The sequence below is a fragment of the Phyllostomus discolor genome, chromosome 8 (genome assembly GCF_004126475.2).
Source record: "Phyllostomus discolor isolate MPI-MPIP mPhyDis1 chromosome 8, mPhyDis1.pri.v3, whole genome shotgun sequence".
NCBI lineage: Eukaryota > Metazoa > Chordata > Mammalia > Chiroptera > Phyllostomidae > Phyllostomus > Phyllostomus discolor.
In genome coordinates, this window is record NC_040910.2 from 88,924,278 (window position 1) to 88,949,074 (window position 24,797).

General features: G+C 46.5%; 2 protein-coding genes across 4 annotated transcripts in view; both read left to right on the top strand.

Moving 5' to 3' along the window:
- Positions 1 to 24,797, top strand: part of PITPNC1 (phosphatidylinositol transfer protein cytoplasmic 1) — a 225,825-nt gene that overhangs the window by 94,593 nt on the left and 106,435 nt on the right. For all 3 annotated transcript variants that reach the window (XM_028522101.2, XM_036033468.1, XM_028522100.2), the window contains one exon: positions 13,830 to 13,978. In XM_028522101.2, coding sequence (XP_028377902.1) covers positions 13,830 to 13,978 — 149 coding nt within the window. The remainder of the gene's footprint in view (positions 1 to 13,829; positions 13,979 to 24,797) is intronic.
- On the top strand, positions 18,633 to 20,693 carry LOC114504320 (ornithine decarboxylase-like). Its single transcript, XM_036033467.1, has one exon. The coding sequence runs from the start codon at positions 18,959 to 18,961 to the stop codon at positions 20,345 to 20,347; it is 1,389 nt and encodes a 462-aa protein (XP_035889360.1). The 5' UTR covers positions 18,633 to 18,958; the 3' UTR covers positions 20,348 to 20,693.

A 24,797-nucleotide genomic window follows, 5' to 3' on the forward strand; every position in this document is an offset into this window, starting at 1 on the left:
GGCTGTTCACACACAGATCAAGCCCCATTTTCCACGTGACACCCTCCTGGACAACAACAGCCCGTGCTGCTCCTCCATTCCTAACCCTGCGCACACTTCCCTCCTGTGCAGTGAAATTAGTACATTTGGATGTGCTGTCTTAGCTTCTAATTGTCTTGTCAAGTTCAGGTCTTTATTGTCCCTGTGATGCAGATCCCAGCTCCTGGGGTCCGCAGCGTTATGGATGAGACGAGACAAATTCACACAGACTACCGAGTCCTGTGGAGGAAAAGGGACAGCACGGCCACTCTCTCAAGGGGAGAAAAGCCTCGAAGCACCTCAGCCATGTCTCAAGAGGGGAGCGCCTCAACCCTTGCCTTGACAGGCTTTTATTGGGTTCAGTTTGCACAGGAATACAGGGTGTATAGTAAAGCTCATCAATCATTGTCAGGCAGAAATGATTAAACAATAGATCACATTCAAAGAACTCTGAGGGCTTATTCTGAGTTACGGTCAGGTAGTTAAAGGGTCATAAAACTTTGGGGAACAAACACTTCCTGCTTGGATCCTTATCATTTAAAATGAGGGTATTAGCAAAGTAGGTTTCATAGGATTTTATGCATTCTTTCTTAGCCCTGATTGCCCTGGGGAACCCACCCTTTCCAGCATAGGGCTGCACCCACCTCCAGTATTATTTCAGGCTTAAGTCAGGCAGGGGAAGTAAGGCAGCCAAGAGATTAGGAGACTTCTTGCAGACAGAATGAGGACTCAGGCTATGTCAAAGCTGAGAGGTGAAGGTCCTTCACCCTCTTTTTCTATAGCCCCCCGAGTCCTTCCCTGAGGGCCCCTTCATGACCATGCTTGCCTTAGGTCGTCCCTCCCTTGAGGAACCTTACCCGTCATTGGCTAACCAGTCATCCACCTGCCCGGGGCCAAGCAGGGTGAAGAGAAAGGGGGCAGAGGTGGTGCCCCTACAAGGAAGAGAAGCTTTGTCTCCTAAGTGGTTTATAGTCCCAAGGTCCTTTACTCAGCCTTAGCCATGAGGGATTACAGTTTCTAAAACCAGGCAGGGCAGTTCCCAACATCCCTGCAGACTTTTTTTAAAAAGTGTTTTATTTATTTGTTTTTAAGAGAGAGGGAAAGGGAAGGAGAAAGAGAGGGAGAGAAACATCAATGTGTGGTTGCCTCTTGCTCATCCCCTACTGGGGATCTGGCCTGCAACCCAGGCATGTGTCCTGACTGGGAATTGAACAGGCAACCCTTTGGTTCACAGTCCCATGCTCAATCCACTGAGCTATACTAGTCAGGGTGTCCCTGCAGATTAATGAAAAGATGCCACGTGGCTGAATAGTTGCCCATGATATCTGTTCACTGGATGTTTCCCAAGTATAAAATACAGTGGCATGAGCAAGCAAGGCCACACTTGTCCCATAGCTTACTCTTGGCTTTTGAAGTCACTTGTTTGACCCTGTCTCTACAAGTACTTAAAACTATCAAAAGTAAGTATGAGACATTATTAGCGGGAATGTACAATGGTGCAGCTGCTGTGGAAACAGCTTGACTCCCTCAAAAGGATAAACATAGAGTTACCATATGACCCAGCAAATGTGTCCACACACAGACTCATCCACGTATGTTCATAGCAGCAGTATTCCTAATCGCCAAAAAGTGGAGATGTCCTAAATGCCTATCAAAATGATGAATGAGTGAACAAAGGGTGGTGTATGCATACAGCAGAACATTATTTGGCAATAAAAAAGGAAGGAAATACCAATACATGCTACAGTATGGATGAATCTTAAAAACATACTAAATGAAAGAAGACAGTTACAAAAGGCCACATGTGGTGTGATTCCATTTGTAGGAAATGCCCAGGGTAGACAAACCCATGGAGCCAGAAAGGAGATGCCTGGCTGTCAGGGTCCGGGAGGAGGCGGTACTGGAGGCAGAGTGCTAGCGGGTGTGGCGTTTCCCTCTGGGATGATGCGTGTGCCGGGGTTGGATAGTGGTGACCGTTGCACAACCTTGAGAGAAGACAAAATCACTGAATTGTGTACTTTTTAAAAAGTATGAGAAATCATTTGTCTACTGCAGAGTTTAAAGCCATTTCCAAGATTACTTTTTCAACATTAGCTGTCACTTGAAACAGATAAAAAGTGACTTTATCCACAAGAAAAACATGTAATATGCAAATTACTAAGAAGGGCTTTTTTACCCCAAATCTTTGAATGTAAATCATACACATTTGTTTCATAAGCAAATTCTGCAGGACTAGTTGATGCCTTCTACAGCGTGATTCTATAATTTACTACATTCTTGGCTGGGCCACCGAAATAATACGGAATGCAGCTTCTATAACAACCTAATGTGCCTTTTCAGGTCATGCCCACCACCCCGGGCTCCCTAAGTTAGTAATCCGTAGCTGCATTTTTGCAGTGTCCTTACAGAGTGACTTAACTGTTTGTGAATGTGTCGGGGCCTTTTTGACTTAAAAGGATTTATTGCATTGAGTTAGTCTTATGTTTGCAACCAGAGCATTGCCAAGGGACCCCCTCAAACACCCTGAAAAATAACCATTTCAGGTCATCAGTATTTTATTAGAAGGATTTATTGATTGCCATTTCTGGTTTAAATAAACAATAGAGTTGAAATCTCTCCCAGGGCTGTCTCAGTACTTATGTGGAAGAAGGGTTTAAAATGCCCATACACCACCTAAAATGAACGTTACAAGAATGAGAGATACAAGAAAGAACCTATACTTGACTTGAAAGCATCCTGTGATCACTTCACACCCATTAGGATGGCTTTTATTTATTTTTTTAATGGAAAACAACAAGTGTTGGCAAGGATGTGGAGATTCTGGAATCCTGTGCGTTGCTGCTGGCTGTGCAAAGTGGTGCAGCTGCTAGGGAAAGCAGTTTGGTGGTCCTTAGCAACTTAAATGTATGATTACCATGTGACCCAAAATTGCACGTCTAGGTATAAACTCAAAAGAATTGAAAGTAGTGACTCAGGTACTTGTACACCAAGGTTCATCACCTTGGCATTATTCACAATATGGCCAATGGGGTAAAAGGAACCTAAATATCCAACAGCAAATGAATGGATAAACAAAATACGGTATGTACACACATTGGACTATTATTCAACCTTTTCAAGGCTGAACCTTGAAAAGGCTGAATGCTACAACATGATGAACCTTGAAAACACTGTGCTAACTGAAATAAATTAATTGCAAAAAGAAGAGCATATTGTGTGATTCCATTTATATGAAGCACCTAGAATAGACAAGTTCATAGAGACAGAAAGTAAATTAGAGCTTACTAGGGGGGTGGGAGCTATTAGGAGTTGTGTAATGGGTATAGAGTTTCTTTCTGAAATGATGAAAACATTTGGAAATGTTGGTGATGATTACACAATGTGAACATACTTAATGTCACTGAATTGTAGATTTTAAAATGATTAAAATGGTCAACTTTGTTACGTATATTTCATGACAGTAAAACATGGGGGGGAATTCTGTGAGGAACACTTCCTTATTATGTCTGCTACATTCTTATTTCTCCCAACTCCTGGATAACATGGTAAATTACAGTTCATTATGGCGTTGCCTAGGGGACTCGTTCCCATCCTCCCTTAGGAGGACACACAGAGCGAAGCGAGGCCCAGCGACTGTTGGCGCCGGGAGGACAGGGCCACCACTCAGCCTTGAAAGTACCAGTTCACAGAGTCTCTCTCCAGGCCATTAGAATAAGCCCAAAACACAACAAGAGCTCAGAAGATAGGTTTTTTTAATGCAGCAATTTCTGGAACTGTACCCAATTGACTCTGTTTTGCCTATCTTCATTAACTGTCTCCAGAGAGCTGCAGTTGACAATCATAAGCTCTTGTCAGTTACTGCTGTTTTGTTCTCTTTTTTTGTTTGTGTTTTTTTTTTTTAACCAAGGAAGAAACACCCTTAGGCTGCCATTGCTTAGGAAAATGGTACCTTCACTACAGTCAGCCACATACAAGTACAGGCTGCCCTTGGGCTGAAGGCACTGTACCATGTGTGTGAAGCCCGGGGCCTTGCCTCTGAAGTGGGGTGAAGAAGGGTGTAACTTCACCTAACTCTCAGCATTGCCTGGTAATTAGCAGAGCCCTCAAACCACTTGCTGCGCTGTGTAGCACTTAAGTAAGCAAAGAGGTCCTGTGACCTTCAAATATTACTGAGATCTTGTTGTTCTAGGCGTGAAGTGGCTTGAATAACTCTCTGAAAACATTTAGAACTCCCATTGTTCAACTGCATGGAAAGCAGCAAGTGCTTCTCTTTGCATTGTTTGCCTTTCTGTTCTCACAAGGTCTCAAAGACACTAAAACTAATTGCCGTGATTCATGCGAGTATGTCTGTGCTTTTATCCAGTACTACCCTGTCCCTTGATGCTACCAGTCATTTTCTTAAAGGGTCAATAGGTGACATAGGCTTCCCAAACAGGGGCTTTTCTCATTCTGGAAAGGCCTTGCTACCCCTCAAGTAGATAGGCCTCTCTCCTGGGAACACCTCTGACTGTGAGGCCAAGGTTAAGGAGATGTGCATCAACAAAGGGGGGTGGCAAGGAGGTGCTGCAGGATGCACTTGCTGGGAAAGCTCTGTCTCAGTTTTATCCTTTTTAATCTTGAGATTGGCTGTGGGTATAGGTTCCATAGTAAACACCAGAGCACTGATTGCTTTCTAAAGGTCAGGCCTGTCACCAAACCTCTCCATTTACTTGGGTTGCGGTCAGTGTCACAAGGTGGCACTAATGTCTTCAAGGTGGAACTCTTCAGGAAACCCTCCTTTTCACCAGAGACCGGGTTTTCTCCATAGCTCTTTCTCCAGTGTCTCCAGGGCCTGGCACACACTGAAGTCTTGTTGAATGCACAGGGCTCTCCACAACTGAGACTCCTCACAACCAATTGCATGGAGAAATCCCATGTTCTGCCACAAGGGCCAATGACCTTCGTGGTATTGAATTGAGTTCTAGTGGTTCCCATCTTCGTTCTCTTTGTGATTCTTCATGGCACTTACTAACGGCTAATATGTGCAGCTTCTCATTTATAAATACAAGGGAGGACACCTCCCACTTCAGCCCATGCTTATCAAGCAGCCTCTGTGTGCTGCCTGCGGTCATTTTGGCTTTGCAGTCGGGGCATCAAATGAGTTCTCAGGAGTAGAACACCACCCTGTAAGCGCGAGCCAGTGTTGGAAGGAGCAGATAACATGCTCTCTTTGACATTCCATGTGCTACAAAGAATATTATTGGCCCCCCCCCCCCCCCCCCCCCCGCCATATCTGGTCAAGTACATTCTGCTCTTCGATGGCAAGCGTACTGGAAATGATTTGCATAGTCTTGCAGCAGGCACAGGCCTAGAGCAGAGCTCGCACCCGCACGAAGCTTAGCCTGAGCCCTTCCTTGGCACTGAGGTGCTGTGTTCTCTTCAGTCCAAAGTTCAGGATGGGCTACGTATCAGTGTATGATGCTGCTTATATTAGTTTGTCACAAAAGGAGAATTTTTTTTGAATTAATGTCGATAACCTAGCTCCCTCTTAAATCTCTTTATCAGCCTTCTCGTTCCCTCACCCTGGCATAATGACACAGGCATTACGTAAACAAGACACCTCAGAGAGCTGCTTATAAAAATCCAGGAGGAAAGATAAATGTGTGATAATGCACCGATAGCCTGAAATATGAGCTGCAGGTTTGTATTTTCTTTGTGGGATCGGATATTGGTTTTCGTGGTTTATTGACCTGGCAAGGAGAGATCTGACGAAACGCCGAAGAACTTTCCACTTTTCTTTTTTTAAACCTCCCTGTCTACATAGAGAAATCAGGGCATTGAATCAAAGAGCCAGAAAGACTGAGGGGTTAGCCAGTCAGGTCCTGGCAGAACCCAAATCAGATCTAGCCCTGGTAGGTAAGAATGCACACCGCTTTCCCAAAGGAAAAAGGAATCGGACTAATATCTTGCTCTCAGGCGGATCCCCGGGCTGAGGAGGCAGGTGGAGGGACTAGGCCATGAGTTGTGACAGTCTCATTGAAAAAGGAGCGGGTGTTCTCATTACCCCCCTGTTCATGTTAATGTGGCGGCAACAATGCGTTTGTATTCCATTAATCACCCTTCCCTCATGTCAGGGCCTTTGTCTGCGGCATGTCGCAGTCGGCACCACGTTGCTGGGGAGCATCAGCAGCGTGAACTCTGCAGAATGCTAATGTTGAAGACATGTAGGTTGAGAGCACAGGGAGCCAGACAACGCCCCTGGCATGGCAGGAAGAGGGGCGTCTCGTACAGCAGTGTCTCTGAGGAAGGTCACAAACCAGCTCGCCTGTCTGCTCGGCTCGCCACCTTCAAATCAGCTTTCAAACCCAAGAGCCATCAAGCATAAAAGTCCCTGTGCTTTAAAATAATTTTTTTCATAATTATAAAAGTAGAATCCTTGTTGATGGCCACCTTTATGAAGCAGGTGAGCCATACTCACTTAAAAATGACATGTTCCAGACTTTAAAAACCTCCAAGATAAAACATACATCACATAAAATTGACCAATTGCAGCATTTTTTAAGTGTACAGTTCAATGGCATTGAAATCATTCGTGTTGTACAGCCATCGGCACCACCACCACCTGTAGACCGTTCTCATCACCCCAACCTGAAATTCTGCCCATTAAACTCTAGCCCTCCACACCCCTGGCAGTCACCATCCTACTTTCTGTCCCTGTGAATTGGACTCTTCTAGGGACCTCCTATAAGGAGAAGTCCCCAGGCTTTTTAAAAAATATCATTTACTTATTTATTTTTAGAGAGATGGAAAGTAAAAGATAGAGAGGGAGAGAAACATCAATGTGTGGTTGACTCTCATGCACCCCCTGCAGGGGGCCCAACCTGGCCTGCCTGGGAATCGAACCGGCAACCCTTTGGTTTGCAGGCCAGCACTCAATCCACTGAGCCACGCCAGCCAGGGCCCAGACTTTTTATAATATTGTGGCAAATGTTTGATCTGACTGCCAACTGGTGGAATTTTTACAGAGGGAAAGGCAGATGGTCAGGTTTCCTTCGGGTTTGGCATTGTGCAGGTGTCTGGCAGGGGCCTGACCTCCCATCCTTCAGAGCACCGCAGCATCCCAGGGAAATGAGAGACACAGGTCTTCCAGCCCCAGTCAGGCAGGTTCCCAGGCCGAAGCAGCAGTTGCTTCAGAGATTTGTGTACAGTTTTATATTTTATACAGCATTTTAATTTGTAAGTTTTTTTTCACTTGGTTCTCACCAGGTCCTGCGAAGTATTTTGCTCGTCCTGTTTTAATGATAAGAAACTGTGGCTCAGACAAGTAAATTGTCTGAGGTTATAGAACTAATCAAAGGTAGAACCAGGACTTTGGCTCCACTTTTTCCTTTTTAAAACCCCAGGGCTTTCCACCATAGCACACTGTGAGCAATTATCACCTCTCTGGAGGGCCAGGTAATCGCCAGTCCTCTCCAAATACACCCTTAATTACCAGCGCTCTCTCTGCCTTGCTAGCTTAGGATCACACAGAAACCCTGGGCTTGGCTCTGTTGCCTGACTGCCCGCCTCTGCATTCTTGGTGGGGCACGACAGCCTGCCTGACTCTCACAGCCCACGGCCCCAGGTGAGGGTCTCGACCAACACTGTTCGGTAGAAATAAGGAGCCACAGACGGGAGCCTTGTGCATAATTTTTCATTTTATAGTAGCCATGTTTAAAATGGTAAAAAGAAATAGGTAGAGTTAATTTTAAGACTATACTTTAGTCAATGCACAATATCCAAAATGCTATACTTTCAATATGTAATCAATATAAAAATTATTAATGAGCTATTTTACTTTTTTGAGGGGAGCAGGATGTTATCAAGTCATCAAAATCTTGAGATCAGATGCTAAACTTTCATTAGCGGTACTGGCTCTGAATTTAGATTTCATGAAGTTTCCAATTGAAAAAGGAGATTTACACACCCAAGCAAACATATGTAAAGGTTTTCTAATAAGTTAATTGAGTGTCAGTTTTTATATTTAAATTAATTAAAATTAAAGAAAATTTAAAATTAAGTCCCCCCATTGCACAGGCAAAATTTCAAATGCTCACTAACCATATATGGCAAGTGGCCGCCATACCAGACAGCACTGGTGTAGGGGAACAGCTAAGGCTGACTCAGGCTGGCCCCGGTACCAGTGAGCTTGAATGGGGGTCAGCAAACATTTTCTATAATGAGCCAGATAGTAACATTTCTTACTTTGCTGGCCATACAATCTTCATTGTCACTACTCAGTTCTGCTGTTGTATCATGAAAGTAGCTGCAGATTGAAGAGCTTGGCTGTGTTCTAATAAAACTTCATTTAAAAAAGCAGCTTACTCTGGTTTCTCTTCAGATCATATAAATCTTTCCCCCTTAAAAAAAAAAAAAAAAAGCAGGTGCCAGCCCACAGAGTTTGTTGTCTGCTAGACTGGAACGTTTTCCCTAGTGCCTTAGCTGTGCTGTGGGATTACAGAAATTAGCAGCCCTAGCATCTCACGCTCTGAGATGAGGGTGTTAAAATCTGGACTCATTGTATCTCTCTCCTTGTGTGTAATTACGATTTGTGCACAACTGGGCGTGAAGACTGCAGTGCACCGGAATCCTGCGAGATGTTCTCTCTCTTTCAGACACTTTCTTCAGCAGGCTCCTTGTGCTTCGCTCTGCTTGGAGGTCTGTGTGTAGAGGGTGAAGAAGGCTGGAAGAAAGAGTTGAAACAAATGTGTTCATAGTGCTACAAATAATGTGGCAATCTCCCAAGAATAACCAAATTGTGTCACCCTCTACTCTTTCCTTCATCCACAGAGCCAGAGGAGGATAGGCGGGAGTCACACACATTTCACAGGTGAAAAAATACATGATACCACGGTGAGTCAGAGGGTAGGTGTTCCTCCGTGGTTGTTAGGTTATGTGACATCCATCCGCTGTGATGGTGAGGCCTGCCTTCAGGTCCCAGTCAGAGCATCAGAAGGTGACTCCCTCCCTCCTTATTGCAGAGCAGAGGTCCCCACCTTTTCACACCATGAAGTTTGGAAATGGAATTGGGACAAACAGGGGAAGAAGAAGAGGACAGGAAGGGAGGAGACAGGAACTGGTTGGAAGGAAGCTAGATGACTGCCCCCTGGTTCTTAGGGTGGGGAACATAGGAGGCTGGCTTGCAGAGATCTCTGAGGCTCACAGTTGTGGAGAGTAGTTAAGTGAAAATCAGTCTTAGGAGTTCTGTGGAACCTGAAACTTTGGATCCACTAGTTCTGGCAAGAATTATGTTCATGGTGTTTATTGGTGCTCCATTAATTATCCCTTACCATACCCAGGAGTTTGGCATTTCCGAAAATCAGGGCTGGAGGCTGAACTGGATTCAGTGGATTGTGCCCGGCCATAGAGTTGGCAAACTGCAAGCTTGCCCAGGCACATCATGCCTTCTCTCGAGTTCCGAGGTGCTGTGTGCCACTGGGAAGGCTCCGAATCCCCAAGATGTTCTTTGACTGCAGAGATAATTACTTGGGGTAGCTATTCTGATGGTGGCTCCCTCGGAGGCCCAGCCCTGCAGTGTGGAGCTGTCTCTAACCCTGCTTGCCCGGAATGATGATTAGCCAGACTCTAGAATCATAACAATAGATTTTACAAAGTTAGAGCATAATTGCTCCGCCATTTCATGTGTGAGCACAGCTTAAACAACTTTGATCTTTCAAATGATATCAAACCTTTGTTATTCATCTTCTGAAACAGCAGGGTTCAAAGGCAGTGGCTCTGAACGACACCCCCTCCACCGCCCCCGTCTGTAATCACAGTGAGGCTTTGATTTGTTGAAGCAATTCACCTGTTAGAGAAATAAGGGCTGAAGTTGGGTGGAGGTGTTAAATCCCTGCGCTGCCACCTAGAAGCCTCATGACATAGAGAGGCTCTCCCCTCTCTGAGACTCGCCTTCTTCCTCTGAAAATACCTCTCTACACAAGTCATTGAATGAACGCAAAGTGCCCAACTTACTGGCAGTCAGTTAAGCTATATTCTGCCGTCACCACCACCACCACCATCATCAGTTCTGTTATCAGTTCTCTGGCTTCAGAGTCTTCAGAGCCCTGAGTCTTTGGATTTGGTGGTGTTCAGTTGGCACATGAGTTTGGGGTTGGTGATCAGGGACAGGCTGTTTCCCCTAAACTAGGGATGGAGCTTTGCAAGACATGAGCATCGAAGAAGAAACAGGTCACCAAAAGATGGAACATTTCGGCCTGGGCACCTTCTTACACCGAGCAAGTCCTAGTTAATGCCTTCGCCTCTCTCTCACCCAGTGGTTCTCAGCATTCCATGTGCATTTGAGTGAGATTCCCAGCTCCCCTCTCCCCCAGAGCCTGCATGTAAAAGGCTGGAGTGGCCCAGAATTCCACATTTTTGGGTCTGTGCCTGGTGACTTTGAGGCAGATGGCTCATGGACTGTTTGCCTTGCCCTCTCCCCCGACTGAGAAATGCATGTGTCTGTGAGTCAGTTTGTGGTTTATAAAAACAACAAAACCTTTGCTTCTGGGTGGCCGGCTCCGATGGCCACAACCAGCCAAACGGGCCTGGTGTGCTCGGGAAGGAAAGAAGTGACCACTTCAGAGCCCTTGACCATCGCAATGTCTGGGCTTGAGTGTCCTGCCACCCCCGAAGTGTCACCTACCTTTCTGCATCCAGCATCTGTTGGTCGCCCCCAGACTGACGCCATCTTAATGAGCTAAGGCTGATGTCTGCCCTGTACTAGCTCATTCTGGAGCCCCTGGAATGATCAATGAGGCCGGGCAGCCGGGCTCTCCGCTGAGCACCCGTGAGTCAGCTGCCGGCTGCCGCGGCCCTTTCCCTTCTCCGAGGAGCAGGAAGCACTTGAGCCGAGGGCAGCAGGGCTGACTCGCGTCTGGCTAACGGCCTTTCTGTGCCGTGCCTCGTCCTTGAAGCCATATATTTTTCATAGGTGAGTGGGGTGGAGCTCCTGAAGATCATCCAGTGGTAGGCATGTCCCTTCTGCCAAATCGCTCCCCACTGAATCCCTTGACAGGATTTGGGTTTAGGGGTAACTGCTTCAGAAGCAGAGTCAACACTTAAAAGTTTTTTGAGGTGAAAATCACGTAACATAAAATTAATCATTTTAAAATCACTTCAGTGGCACCTAGCCTATAAAGTGTTGTGCAGTCACCATCTCTATCCAGATACAAAACACTTCTGTCACCTGAAAAAAAACCCTGTCCCTTCTCTGCTATCTTAGTTGGCTGGGGCTGCTGTAACGAAGCACCAAAGACTGGGTGGCTTCCACAACTGGAGGCTTATGGTCTCACGGTTGTGGATGTTGTGAGTACAAGATCAAGGTGTCAGTAGGTGGGGCTGGTTCCTCTGAAGGCGGCATGAGGGGAGGATCTGCTCCAGGTGCATCCTTGCCTGGCGGGTGACTGTCTTCTCTCCGCACTGATTCACCTTGTCTTCCTTCTGTGTGTGTCTGTGTTCAGCTTACCTCTTTGTATGAGGACACAAGTCCGGTCCGGCTAGTGCCTACTCTAAGCCCTCATTCTAACTTGATTACCTCAGTGAAGAGCCTCTCCAAATAAGATCACATTGAGTTACTGGGACTTTAACATGTGAATTTTGGGAAACAATTCAACCCATAACACCCATTAAGCAGCTCTGTATTAGTATTTCATCCCTTTGTGTGGCTAAATCATATTCCATTGTAGGTATGCACTTATTTTTTGAACACCAAGTGCTAAGTAACTGCCGGTGAAATCTTCTTCCCCACCCCCGGCAGCTGAGTGTTCTATTACAGGCTCATGTGCCCATCTGCGTAAGGTGGACTGTTGCTCTCGTGGGTGTATCACACTGATCTTAATCTGTAAGCTTTTTCTTACTGTCTTCCTCCTTGAAAGAATGTTAGTCTTTGTGAGCAAAAGTAAGAGTAAGGATTTATTAAGGGGAAGCCAGGCCATGTTTCTTATTCCAGAAATTGTGGGTTTTTGTTTTTTTGTTTTTTTTTTTTTTAATTATTGGATTTTAGAGAGAGAAGAGAGAAAGAGAGATATCAGTTTGTTGTTCCACTTGTTTATGCATTTATTAGTTGATTCTTGTATGTGCCCTGATCAGGGATTGAACCCACAACCTTGGTGCATCAGGACAACGCTCCAACCAACTTAGCTACCTGGCCAGAGCTCCCAGAAATTGCTTTAAAAATAGATTTTATCTTTGATTTTCCTCTCTCCTCTTCCTACTTCTGTCCTTAGAGTTCTCCCTCCTCCCAAGCACACATATACTTCTGTTAAAACTATTTTAATAGAAAAAGGTAAAGGGGAGATGAACGGTGACAGGAGACTTGACTTTGGGTGGTGAACATACAATACAATATACAGGTTCTATATTACAGAATTGTACGGTTGAGTCCTATGTAATTTTATTAATCAGTTTCATCCCAATAAATTCAATAATTTTTTAAGGCATTTAAAATGCCAACCATCCTGGGGAGGGTCATGGCACATATAGGGAGCACTGCCCTTTGAGGAGACCCAGCTAGCTGCTGCATTCATTGTCATGGTTACCGGGCCTTGTCCCTGGGGCTGGCCTCAGACCAGGGCCTTTCAGATGCTCCTCACACTCCCTGCCCTGCACCTGCCTCAGGGTGAAGTGTGTGTCCTCTTGGCTTTGAAACCGATTGCACCATTGACTTGTATGTTTCACCTGCCCATTTAATTTAAAACCTGTTTCTCTCTTGTGTGCATATAGACAGGAGACCTACATCCTTCCTGGCCTGGGCTCTTTTGGGAACAACTCAGAATGGTCACTAGCTTGCTGCAGACACAGGGCCCTTTCCCCCACTCTGTCCCGGGGCCTTGGTAATGATGACATGTGTGTTGTTTCACCTCAAATCCATGGGAAGAACCACAGCAGGGTGGCATTGTCCTGCCTCTGGACTCTTTCTCCCCGCCCCCTTCTTTCCCTTCATCAAATTAGCTCTGCCACCCCTGGAAGTTCATTGGGGGAAGAAATGCCCACCAGCCCCAGGGCTTTTAGAGAGGCGGGAAGAAGAGTGGAAGGGCTTGAAAATGAAGACAGGACAGAAACTGTTCACATTCTATGTTATTCCATATTATCATTTTCATGTAAATGCAAGGTGCTTCTGGGACCCTGGGCTGGAAGGCTCCACACTGTTAATGGAGTTAGATAAAAAATAGTTAAAGATGCTATGGATTTTCCTCATTGTGGATCAATCTTTAGAACACAGTGTTCACTCTGGTGGGGCCTGAGCATCTGGAGTTCTTAAAAGCTTCTAGGTGATCCTAATGTCCAGCCACCTTTGAGAACTGCTGTCCTAGGGGGCAGAGGCCTCCAGGAGAGCTTGAACGTTCTGTAAGAGGTGATGGAAGAGACAGGTGACACCTAATCCTCTTGTGCCCAGCAATTCAGTTAATTAGGCAGAAAGAAGCGACAGAAAGAGCACACCTTGGCCTCCGTTTTGCTGAGAAAAATAGAACTTTATCTCCACTTAACCCTATAGGGCGAGAGTGGGAAGGGAGACTCCCGCCTTCCCGCCTCCCTGCTGCTACCAGGGGCTGGTGGGGTGCCAGACCCAAGGTGATTGCCAAGGTGATACATAATGTTCACAGGAACATGCCGTTTCTGCATTCTGCTCACGACTCGCCATCCTCCTGGCTCCCGAGGAAAAGTAACACCAGGCCCATGTGTCTGCTATCTTCTCTGAGCAGAGAGTGCTGATATTAGTTGTTCATGGCACCGTTGACAGGGGGCTGTTTTCAGCGGCTAGCGGTTGGGCTGACCTCTGTGTCTGTGTTTTACAGTACAAAATCGGACAGCTGTACATGATCAGCAAGCACAGCCACGAGCAGAGCGACCGAGGGGAAGGTGTGGAGGTTGTCCAGAATGAGCCCTTCGAGGACCCTCACCACGGCAATGGGCAGTTCACCGAGAAGCGTGTGTATCTCAACAGGTAAGTGGTGGCCGCTGGCGTGCCACCCGTGGGCTCTCTTACCACACAGGGGCCCCTCCCACCAGGACCCACAGCAGGCCTGAGGTAGAGGCAGTGTCCAGGATAAAAAGGTGACTTAGAAAGTCATTATGTCCACCTTCTGCATCCACCAGCCTAGTTGCTTCCAACAACAGAATCCCCTGCGGTCTGCAGAACAGTCCTCAACTGCATTTCATCAGGAGGAGCCTTCTTCTTAGCTTCCCCACACCTTGAGTGACAGGATAAGATAAAATCTGATCTTCAGGAGTACAGGAGTTTGTCTCCTCCTTTGCTTCAGGGTCAGCAGGAGGAGAAGACGGCTTTGCCTGCGAGGTGTAGAGAAGTGTTAAAGTAGGTGCCATGGGGGCTGTGACTCAAGTACAATAGGCAATGCTAAGGTGGTTTCCTTTCTCAGGTGGAGCCGTCCTCCCCAAGGTGGAGGCTGTCTCCTCTCCTTGGGGAGGGTAAAGCACTGAGGGCGACAAAGCAGCACCGGTCAGGACTGCCATTTCTGCTTTGCAGAATGTATTTTTTAATCTCTTGCTATTTTCTTATAGCCAATGGCATGATTGATTATTGATGCTTATTTGATCTTCTCCCTAGTCTACACCTCCACTCCAGTCTATTTTCTCTGTTTCACTTTTTTTTGGGGTCAGAAATTTGTAGTCACGTGCCATATGGAATATATTTTATTGAAAGTAACTGTCAACTCCAGGGAACCAGTGTGTGACCAGCCTGGTGTTCGCTACGTCCAGGAATGCTCATTATCCCCCAGGTACAGCATCTCCCATTGGCCCGTATGTGATTATTCAGAAAGCACGTCCAACATAATAGCTGGGCAGTGCCCCTAGTTCATCCCCAACCCATTCCCCGTGCCTTGACCATGGTCAGACGTTCGCAGTCCGCCGTGCTCGCATGGCCCCCACCCTCCAGAAGGCTGAAGCACACTATTCCTCCCTGGTGGAGAGTTCGGGTCCTGTCCCTAGGGTGTGTGGTAATCCCTCAGGACAGCATCCCAGCACTGAAGGCTGTGGGCTGACTAAACCAACACGTGCTATTAATCTGCCCAGGGACGCAGTGCCCGGGAAGTCCTGAGTCAGGATGAAAAGCAAATTAGATTGATCCCATTCACCTTCCCAGGGCTTGGAACCAGTTCCGCTTGCAGCCAGCTGTTGATGGGCCGCTTCCTTACAGAGAAGGGGTCTCCAGTGTGCTGCGCTGGATTGTTAGTGCAAACGATGTAACTCAAACACTGAGCAGGGGTCATCTCTGCAGAGCAAAGAGAAGTGAGGGAGTTGTAGGACAGGAGGCACAGACCTACAGAAAATTTCATTTCTTGGTATTTGATTATATTTCCCCAAGTTATTGCCTGGGGAATGTTCTCTACTCACCAAATTCAAGAAAAATTTTAGAAAACTTTATAAAGAATGAGAACAAGAAGGGTCCAGCTTCTCTCTGTCATGTCAGCTTTCTTTATCAAAATATATGATATTTATTTTAAAGGAGAATAAACATTAATAAGAGGGAAATTTGTTATAAATAGAGTATCTGGATTTCCAGGAATAAGAACTAAAAAGATTGATGTGGACCTTCCCCTCACCTCATCTGACAAACACAGGATGAAATATAACAATATAAAGTCGAGTTCCAAACAAAGGAAGGAAAGTCCTTAGGTGTGAGAAATAAAGAGGAAACTTGAACCAGAATGGACAGCAGATGAGCTAATGCTGAGGAATCTGGAGGCTGTTGGACATCTAGGGCTGCCACGCCCGTAAGGGGGCAAGATCTGTGGCCTGGGCCCATAAACATAGGGAGGTGGAACTGAGAATCGAGCCTAAAAATCATTTTTGACAATAAAAACCAAAGAGGTTACAGGTACGCATATGGAAAGAACTAGTAAAGGATGTACTTGAAGTAAAAAGAAATTGAACCCAACGAAGAAGGAGGGGGGTGTTTAGAAATAATAATAAACAAGAAGCTGGTGAACACCTGCGCGAATCTGAATGAGCACAGAATGTTAAAAATATTAGTAGTGAGTAATTGGAGCATATTCACGGAATTTAAATACTAGGCAATAATAGCAGAAGATGAGAGGGTAGTAATTGTAGTAAAACACAATCTAAGTCGCTAATATTGTTTAGGAAGGGAGGGAGATGTTGATTAACTTAAATTCTTTAAAGCGAGCGCACACAGTCCAAAGGTAAAGCTGGCCCATAAAGGAGCAGTTCACCAGTGTGCGACTTCCAAGAGAAAACTCGATCGATCCAGCAGAATGCAGAGGAAGAACAGAGAAAGTCCTCCAGAAGCACAAACAGAAAGCACGTTTTGATGATGAGATAGAATATATCCGTGGTCCCAGTAAAGGTCCTAGTAAAGGTGTGCGAATTAAATCCAAAACCTCAGCCTAGGTCAAAAAAAAAATATGGCAACACTAACAAAATCATAAGTTGCCTAATGTTACAGTGAGGATTTTAACATAATATCAGGTTTTTTAAATGTATTTATGTTCAAGATAGGGGAAAGAAGGGAGAGAGTCAGAGAAACATCACTGTGTTGGGAACCGCTCTGCCTGGTATCAGAAGCTGTAACCATCCCCCAAGCTAAGGCTGAGGGGATGACCTTGGAACCTTAAACCACCAAGGAGATAGGCTTATCTCCCTGGCAGGAGTGCTGATTCTGCTACTTCATCCATAGCTGGCCCCCAATGCTTGGTCGGTTAGCCAATGACTGGTAAGATTCCCCAAGGGGGGAGCAACTTAAGATAGGCACGATCACATGGGAGGCCCCCAAGGAAGGACTCTGGGGGCTACAGCAAAAGGAGGTGATGGACCTTCACCCCTTGGCTTTGACATAGCCTGAGTCCTCATTGTCTGGGGGGGGAGGGGGCGGGAATCTCCTAATCTCTTGGCTGCCTTACTTTTACTTCCCTTGCTCCACCTAAGCCTGAAACAATGACAGAGGGTGGTGCAGCCCTGTGCTGGAAAGGGCGGGCTCCCCAGGTGATCAGGCCTAAGAAAGAATATGTAAGATCCTGTGAAACCTGCTTTGTTTAGAATGCTCTCAATTGAATGATAAGGGTCCAAGGAAGAAGTAAGTTTGTTCCTCAAACTTTTATAGCTCTTTGACCCTGACTCAAAATAGGCCCTCAGACTTCCTTGTTACCTATTGTTTGATCTTTACTTCCTGGCAATGAGTAATGAGCTTTACCTGAATTCTTATGCAAATGAACCCAGTAAAGGCCTGCTTGGGCAGGAGAATGGGGTGCTCTCCCTTAGGGGCGTTCTCCTTTGGGGAGGGTGGCCATGGCACTCCCCACTAGAGAGAGTGGCCATTCCATCCCTATTTCCCCACAGGACCTGGTTGTCTCTGTGTATGATTTCCTTGTGTGTCGATGAGCCATCTGCAGTGTTCTGAGGTCACTGCCGGTCGGTGGCTGAGACATTACTGTGTGAGAGAAACGGATTGGTTGCCTCTCACACACCTCCTGATGGAGGAGCACACCTGCCACCTGGGCCTGTGCCCTGACCGGGAATCTAGCCAGTGACCTTCCGCTTTGCAGGACAACCAACTGAGCCACGCCGGTCAGGGTTAACATACTATCAGTCTAACAAACCTCGAGATCAAGTAGACAGACCATCTAGCAAGCACAGAGAAGATACAAGCAACAGAATGATGAGCTTGATCTAGTGGACACTAGTACATCCTGGAAACAACGTGCTCTTCAAACACACATGAAAATGTACAAAACTTGACTACAAACTAGGCCAGAAATCAATCTCAACAAGTACCAGAAAATCAATATCATGGAGATCCTATTGGCTGATTACAAAAAGAAATTGGTAACAACAACCACAAAAAGAGATTTTTTTTTAATCATTGAGAAATGTAAACATTTTTAAATAATCCATGGGTTGAAAATGTCAGTTAAACCCCCCTTCCCAGCCAGCTTTGCAGCTAGGAGTGGCTAAATGACTTAGTTCCAACCAATGAGATATGAGATTGTTTGTCCTGTGCTCCAGAGAGGCGTGTCTGCCTCTCTGGCAGTGGCTGCTGGGCAGGCAGCGAGTAGAGTAGTGCCTGGCACGTGAACCCTGACCACAAAACTGAGTGGTGACAGTGCAAAAGGGAAGCTTACAGACCCACCTCGGGAACATAGCCATGAAAACCTTATATAAAACATTAGCAAATCAAGTACTTCAGAGTATAATAATAATAATAATAATAATAATAATAATAATTCATGGCTTAATCAAACTTATCCTGGACTGTTAACATCAATATAAGATGAAAATTCACCAAGATTGCTGGGTATGAAATCCATGTACAAAAGTCAGTAGCAGTATTATGCATCAGGAACAATAAGTGGAAAATAGAATTTTTAAAAGTTCTGTTTACTCCCTGGCTGGTGTGGCTTAGTGGATTGAGCGCCTGCCTGTGAACCAACGGGTCACCGGTTCAATTCCCAGTCAAGCACATTCCTGGGTTGCAGGCCAGGTCCCTGGTTGGCAGCACGTGAGAGGCACCCACACATTGATATTTTTCTCCCTTTCTTTTTCCCTCCCTTCCCCTCTTTCTGGGGGGAATAAATATTTTCAATAAATATTTTTATTGAAAAAAGTTCTGGGTCAGTCCCCTCTGCCTCTGCCGCCGCCTCCCCTCTCCCGGTGCCACCTCGGGCCCGCAGTCCTCCGCGGGAGGGAGCGAGGCGGCGGGCCGGCGGCCAGGCGGGCGCTGACGGGGCGGTCGGTGGTCCTGTGCGCTCGGCGGCTTCGGCGGCGTCTCCATGGGGTCGGCCTGAGGCTCCTCTGCGCTGCCAGGACAGTGCTGCTGCGGCCAGAGAAGGCCCGTCCTCCGCGGGGCTCGGAATTCCTGGAGCTGCTTTTGTGAAGAGCTGACAATACTTCCTTTAAATTCCACCTTACTTTTCCTTTTTGTGGAGTCTCAGACGAGTACCCAGACACCATGAACAGCTTTACTGATGAAGAGTTTGGCTGTCATTTCCTCGATGAAGGCTTCACTGCCAAGGACATCCTGGACCAAAAAATTAATGAAGTTTCTTCTTCCGATGACAAGGACGCCTTCTACGTTGCGGACCTGGGGGACATCCTGAAGAAACACCTGAGGTGGCTGAAAGCTCTTCCTCGGGTCACCCCTTTTTACGCGGTCAAGTGCAATGACAGCAGAACCATAGTGAAGACCCTTGCTGCCATCGGGACGGGGTTTGACTGTGCCAGCAAGATGGAAATACAGCTGGTGCAGAGTCTCGGGGTGCCTCCAGAGAGGATCATCTATGCAAATCCTTGTAAACAAGTGTCTCAGATTAAATACGCTGCCAATAACGGAGTCCAGATGATGACTTTCGATAGTGAGGTCGAGCTGATGAAAATGGCCAGGGCGCATCTGAAGGCCAAGTTGGTTTTGCGGATCGCCACGGATGACTCCAAAGCAGTGTGTCGTCTCAGTGTTAAATTCGGTGCCACTCTCAAGACGAGCAGGCTGCTCTTGGAGCGGGCGAAAGAGCTCAATGTCAACGTCATCGGTGTCAGCTTCCACGTGGGCAGCGGCTGCAGCGACCCTGAGACCTTCGTGCAGGCCATCTCCGATGCCCGCTGCGTCTTCGACATGGGGGCTGAGGTCGGTTTCAACATGTACCTGCTGGACATCGGTGGTGGCTTTCCTGGATCTGAGGATGTAAAGCTTAAATTCGAAGAGATCACCAGTGTCATCAACCCGGCTCTGGACAAGTATTTCCCCCCCGACTTGGGGGTGACGGTCATCGCGGAGCCCGGCAGATACTACGTTGCGTCAGCGTTCACGCTTGCAGTTAACATCATCGCCAAAAAACTGGTGTTGAAGGAGCAAACGGGCTCTGACGACGAGGACGAGTCGAGCGAGAAGACCTTCATGTATTACGTGAACGACGGGGTGTACGGGTCCTTCAACTGCATCCTGTACTACCACGAGCACGTGAGGCCCGTCCTGCAGAAGCGGCCCAAGCCCGATGAGAAGCACTACTCCTCCAGCATCTGGGGACCCACGTGCGACGGCCTGGACCGCATCGTGGAGCGCTGCGCCCTGCCCGAGATGCACATGGGGGACTGGCTGCTCTTCGAGAACATGGGCGCCTACACCGTCGCCGCCGCCGCCTCCACCTTCAACGGGTTCCAGCGGCCGACCGTCTACGACGTGATGCCGGGGCCCGCATGGCAGCTGATGCAGCAGGTCCAGAACTGCGACGCCCTGGCTGCCGCGGAGGAGCAGGACGTGAGCGCCCTGCCGGTGTCCTGCGCCTGGGAGAGCGGGATGGAGCTGCACCCGGCAGCCTGCGCCTCAGCTCGCATTAATGTGTAGATGCCGTTCGTGTAGCTGTTACCGCGAGGGTAGCTTGAATTACGGGATTGGAGGGGACCACGTAACTTAATTATTGCTAGTTCTGAAACGTCTTTGTAAGTAGGGTGGCACAGATGGAACGTGATGGGGGCTAGGAGTTGGGGTCACACTTACCTGTGTTCCTATGGAAACTATTTGATTACTTGTTTTATACAGATTTTTACTCGGTTTTCAGACTCTACTAAAGAGTGCCCCTCGGCCGCCACGCAAGCATTTGTAGCTTGTTTGTTGGCCTTAATGGGCCAGAAGCTCAGTGTTGTGACCTGTTTTTAAAATAAAGTACCTTGAAAATTAAAAAAAAAAAAAAGAAAGAAAAAAGTTCTGTTTACAATAGAAAAAGAAATTTAAAAGATACCCAGCAACAAATCCACAAGATACACTGAATCCTTTTGGAGAAATACATCAAGTGTTAGTGGAGGATATTTTAAAAATCCCATAGCCCTGGCTGGCATAGCTCAGTGGATTGAGCATGGGCTGCGAACCAAAGTGTCGCAGGTTCAGTTCCCAGCCAGGGTACATTCCTGGGTTGCAGGCCATAACCCCCAGCAACCACACATTGATGTCTCTCTCTCTCTCTCTCTCTCTCTTTCTCTCTCTCCCTCCCTTCCCTCTCTAAAAATGGATAAATAAAATCTTATAAAAAAAGAAATCCCAGACAAGTGGTAGTATTCATGGATGGGAAATGCTACTTTATAAAATTGCTATCAATTCCCAAATCAATTATAAATTTAATGCAAATCTAATTAAAATAGCAACAGAGTTGTTTTTTAAGAATTTGATAATATAATCCTAAAATTCCTAATTGCTATAGCTTTATAAAAAGCCTCGATCTCTGCTAGAGTAAGTCCCTCCTCCTTACTCTACTTTTAAAAAATTTTTTGTATGAATTTTAGGATCAGAAACCCAAATGATGTGAAAAATGACTGAAGAAACCAAGAACATTTAACACAGACAAGCTAGACAATGGGTAAAACTGGATAATTGTGTATTCGGGGAGGGGGAGAAGAGTCAGGCCTGTGGAGTGTATGAGACCCCAGGAAGGCCAACTGGGCAAAGACCAGTGGGTGGGAATGCCAGGAGGAAGCTTTGGGTTCCATTTAAGGAAGAAAACTCAGTGTGCAAGTCACGGGGGGCACAGTAGGGCGCCTTATGACGACGCACAGCCAGACTGCAGGCTGTGTCCTTGAGCAGACTCCGGCATCACTGGGCAGCTGCCTTGGGCAGCCTCGCGGCTCCTTTGCAGCCTGAATTTTCTGTGCTCCAAGAATGTTTCAGACATCATCCTGACCCTCTTCCAGCACATGTGAATGAGCAACCCATGAGGCGCAGGACAACAAAGTACTTATAGCTCCCGTCATGCAGATCTAAACCACGTCCATCATTTTGTAACTTAAAAGGTTCTTGGAGTATTTGGAAGAGTAGGAACATATATCTTAGAAGCAGGGATGTTTAGTAGGAAAGACAGAAAAGTTATGTGATATAACTATAGAACAGCAAGTATTTCCATAATCCTAAAAAACCACCAAACTCATCACTGTGGAGGTATAACCGAGAGGTGACCCGCCTCAGGTTGACCCATGTCCTCCAACCACAGGTCCTGGGGTCACCCTGTTGGGGAGGCTGCCTTTCAGTTGTAATTATTAAATTACAAAACCTGTGAAACAAACTGCCCAGGTGTTGGAGGGAATCCCATGGTAAATTAGACACGTGTCTGCCTCCTGATCAAAGTACGGTCACCGGTCACAAAGTAGGGTCACTAGTCTCACTGGTGCCAGCATTTATGAGTCCTTTTATCCATCTCGTGAGTGGTGCCATGGAGGAAAACTTTGCCTCGGCCCCCTAGGATTGGTGACTGGGGTCCTGACAGATTAACAGGGGAAAAGAAATTTTTCAGTACATGAGAGCACAGAAAGATGCAACTCAAAAAATAAGGGTGGTTAAATTTGGGGCTTATATACCATTTTAATAGGGGAAGAGGCGAGGGAGAAAGGCACCTATGGGGGAACAAGTTACTTTTATGAAAAATAAATGCAGCCTTAGGAGATATGATAGCATCTCCTATCTGAGTTGTGGCAGTGGCTCTTCAGGGCATTTCTTATCCTGTTGTTTACCTCTGGTCCTGGTGATAGGGGTCAGCCTTCTCTGGCTGTGAAGCTCACAGGGAGGGGCTCATGACAGTTTAATTCTTTCAGGAGGCTCTACTTTGAGGCAGATAAGGGGTGTTCAGAAGAAGCAACTGTTGGTTCTCAATTGTCCGCAGCTCTAAATAATCCCTAGGCCACTGCGGCATGTTGCGGACCCCTGAGCTGGCCAGAGGGAAGTGGGCTCCAGGAATTGGACCGGTGGTAGCTAAGATGCTGCAGTACCCATTTAGTAATTTACACAGAGAAATATCATTGTCCTATGGACCTGAAGTCGTGTGCTGGCAAAATAAGCCATCTCATTCAGAAATTGCTTTTTAAATTTATTATCCAGAGCAACTATTAGAAGCACTGGAAATACTCAAAGCATGTAGTCAGGGTCTATCTGGAGCAGAAAGAGCATTTCATGGAAGGATGTTAGTGACCAGGGGGCGTGATGGTCTTTTATCTGGAAGCTTGAGAATGAGCAGCTCCAAGGGGCCAGGAGCAGCAACGACAAGAACCATCTTTTAAATAGAATCAGATTTTCATTCTGCCATCACCCCCACGGCTGCCATGAATAGGTCCAAGTTGTCCCCCCAGTTTTTTTTATCACTTGTTCCAGAATTCCAAACATAAGCATCCCTGAGTGGGAAGAACTTCCAACTGGTTTCCAAAGCATGGCACCATTTTCCATTCCTGCCAGCACCATATGAGGGTCCCAACTTTTCCACATGATCGCTGACACTCCTTACTGTCTGGCCATCCTGGTGGGTGTGGTGTGGTGCCTCATAGTTTTGATGGGCATCTATTTCCCTAATGTGTAGTGATGTTGAGCATCACTGGCCATTCATATGTCTTCTTTGGAGAAATGTCTACTGAGTCCATTGCCTATTTTTCAGTTCAGTATAATATGTTTTATAGGTGTCATTTATCCTTTTATTAGTTGCTATCACGTCCCAGTGACGATGGGCTTGCTCTTTCCTCTGGTGCTCCCTACAACGTCTGGTACACTGTTGGGTGCACAATACGTTTTGGTGGTTGCTAATTCACTTAGGACATTGTGTTAGTGCCGACACATTAGTACATTGGGTGGTTGTCCTCCGATCCATTTTTGTTAACCAAATAAGTGGTATTTCTTGGCTTGTCTTCAAAAATCCTGGCTTCAACTGCCATCCCAGGAAAGGAGGCAAGATACTCATCAAACTCTGGAAGAGATGGTAAATCAAATCTGCAGCCAGAATCCTATGGGAGCGGGGAGCTCTTCTTCTGTTCCTTTTCACTTCATTTCTAGTACCTCTCCAGTCCCTTCCCATTGAAGCCCAGGAGGAGAGGGAACCAGGGGGTGGGGGTGGGGGACCTTGGGGAAAAATGGAGACTATTTTTAGTCTTGTTTTTCAGTCATGAAGTGTCATGTTCTTCCCCACCACGGCTGCTGGATTAATTAGGCTGTGCTGGCAGCTGCCAGTCAGGGAGGGCTGCCAGCTTCTAATAGCGATTCTGCCTAATGCCCGAATCGATTTGCATGGAGAGTACATTTCTCCTGCCACGTGGCTCTTGCCTTCCAGGGCAACCTCTCCTGGCCTCTAGAGGGTCTGGGTAGGAGAAGGAACAGCTTCCATGAGCCATGAATCCTGTTTGATTGAAAAAACAAAGCCACCAGCTGGTTGCTTTACCTACAGGCTCATTGGTGGAGCTCTGTTGCCATGGCTTGGGTCTGTCTTTCACATTCCCTCTTCCTAGTCTCCCAGGTCTTCCCCAGGGTAAGAGCCCAGTGTCCAGAGCTCATGTGGCTTTGGAAGAGCCCACCATCTGGGCACAAATTGTAGAAAAGTGTCAGAGCCAGAGATTCTGCCCCAGGGCCTGTTTCCATGCTATCTTTCGAGACTCTTCATGGTCATTATTGGCTCCTGAATACCTGAATACAATCTTCATTCATTCACAGAATATTTATTGAGCATCTGTCTTGTGCCAGGCACCATCCCAGGTTCCGGATGTGCCACCATGTGCAGAACGAAGATCTCTGCCCTGGTGGGACTTGCGTTCTAGTTGGGAGTGCCAGACAACAGTAGCCACAGTATATAAAAACTTTACGTATTTTAGAATATTCAGCCTTCTGTATACATGTGGTTACTATAATATTAAATAAGTTATTTAATATTTGTTTACTATGTACTAGGGAAAATAGAGCATGTGAGGGACTTCTTCCAGGCATACTTTTCAGTCCATGCTACTCTATTCTGTCCCCATCTTAGTTCCTTTTTTTTTTTTTAAGATTTTACTTAGTTTTT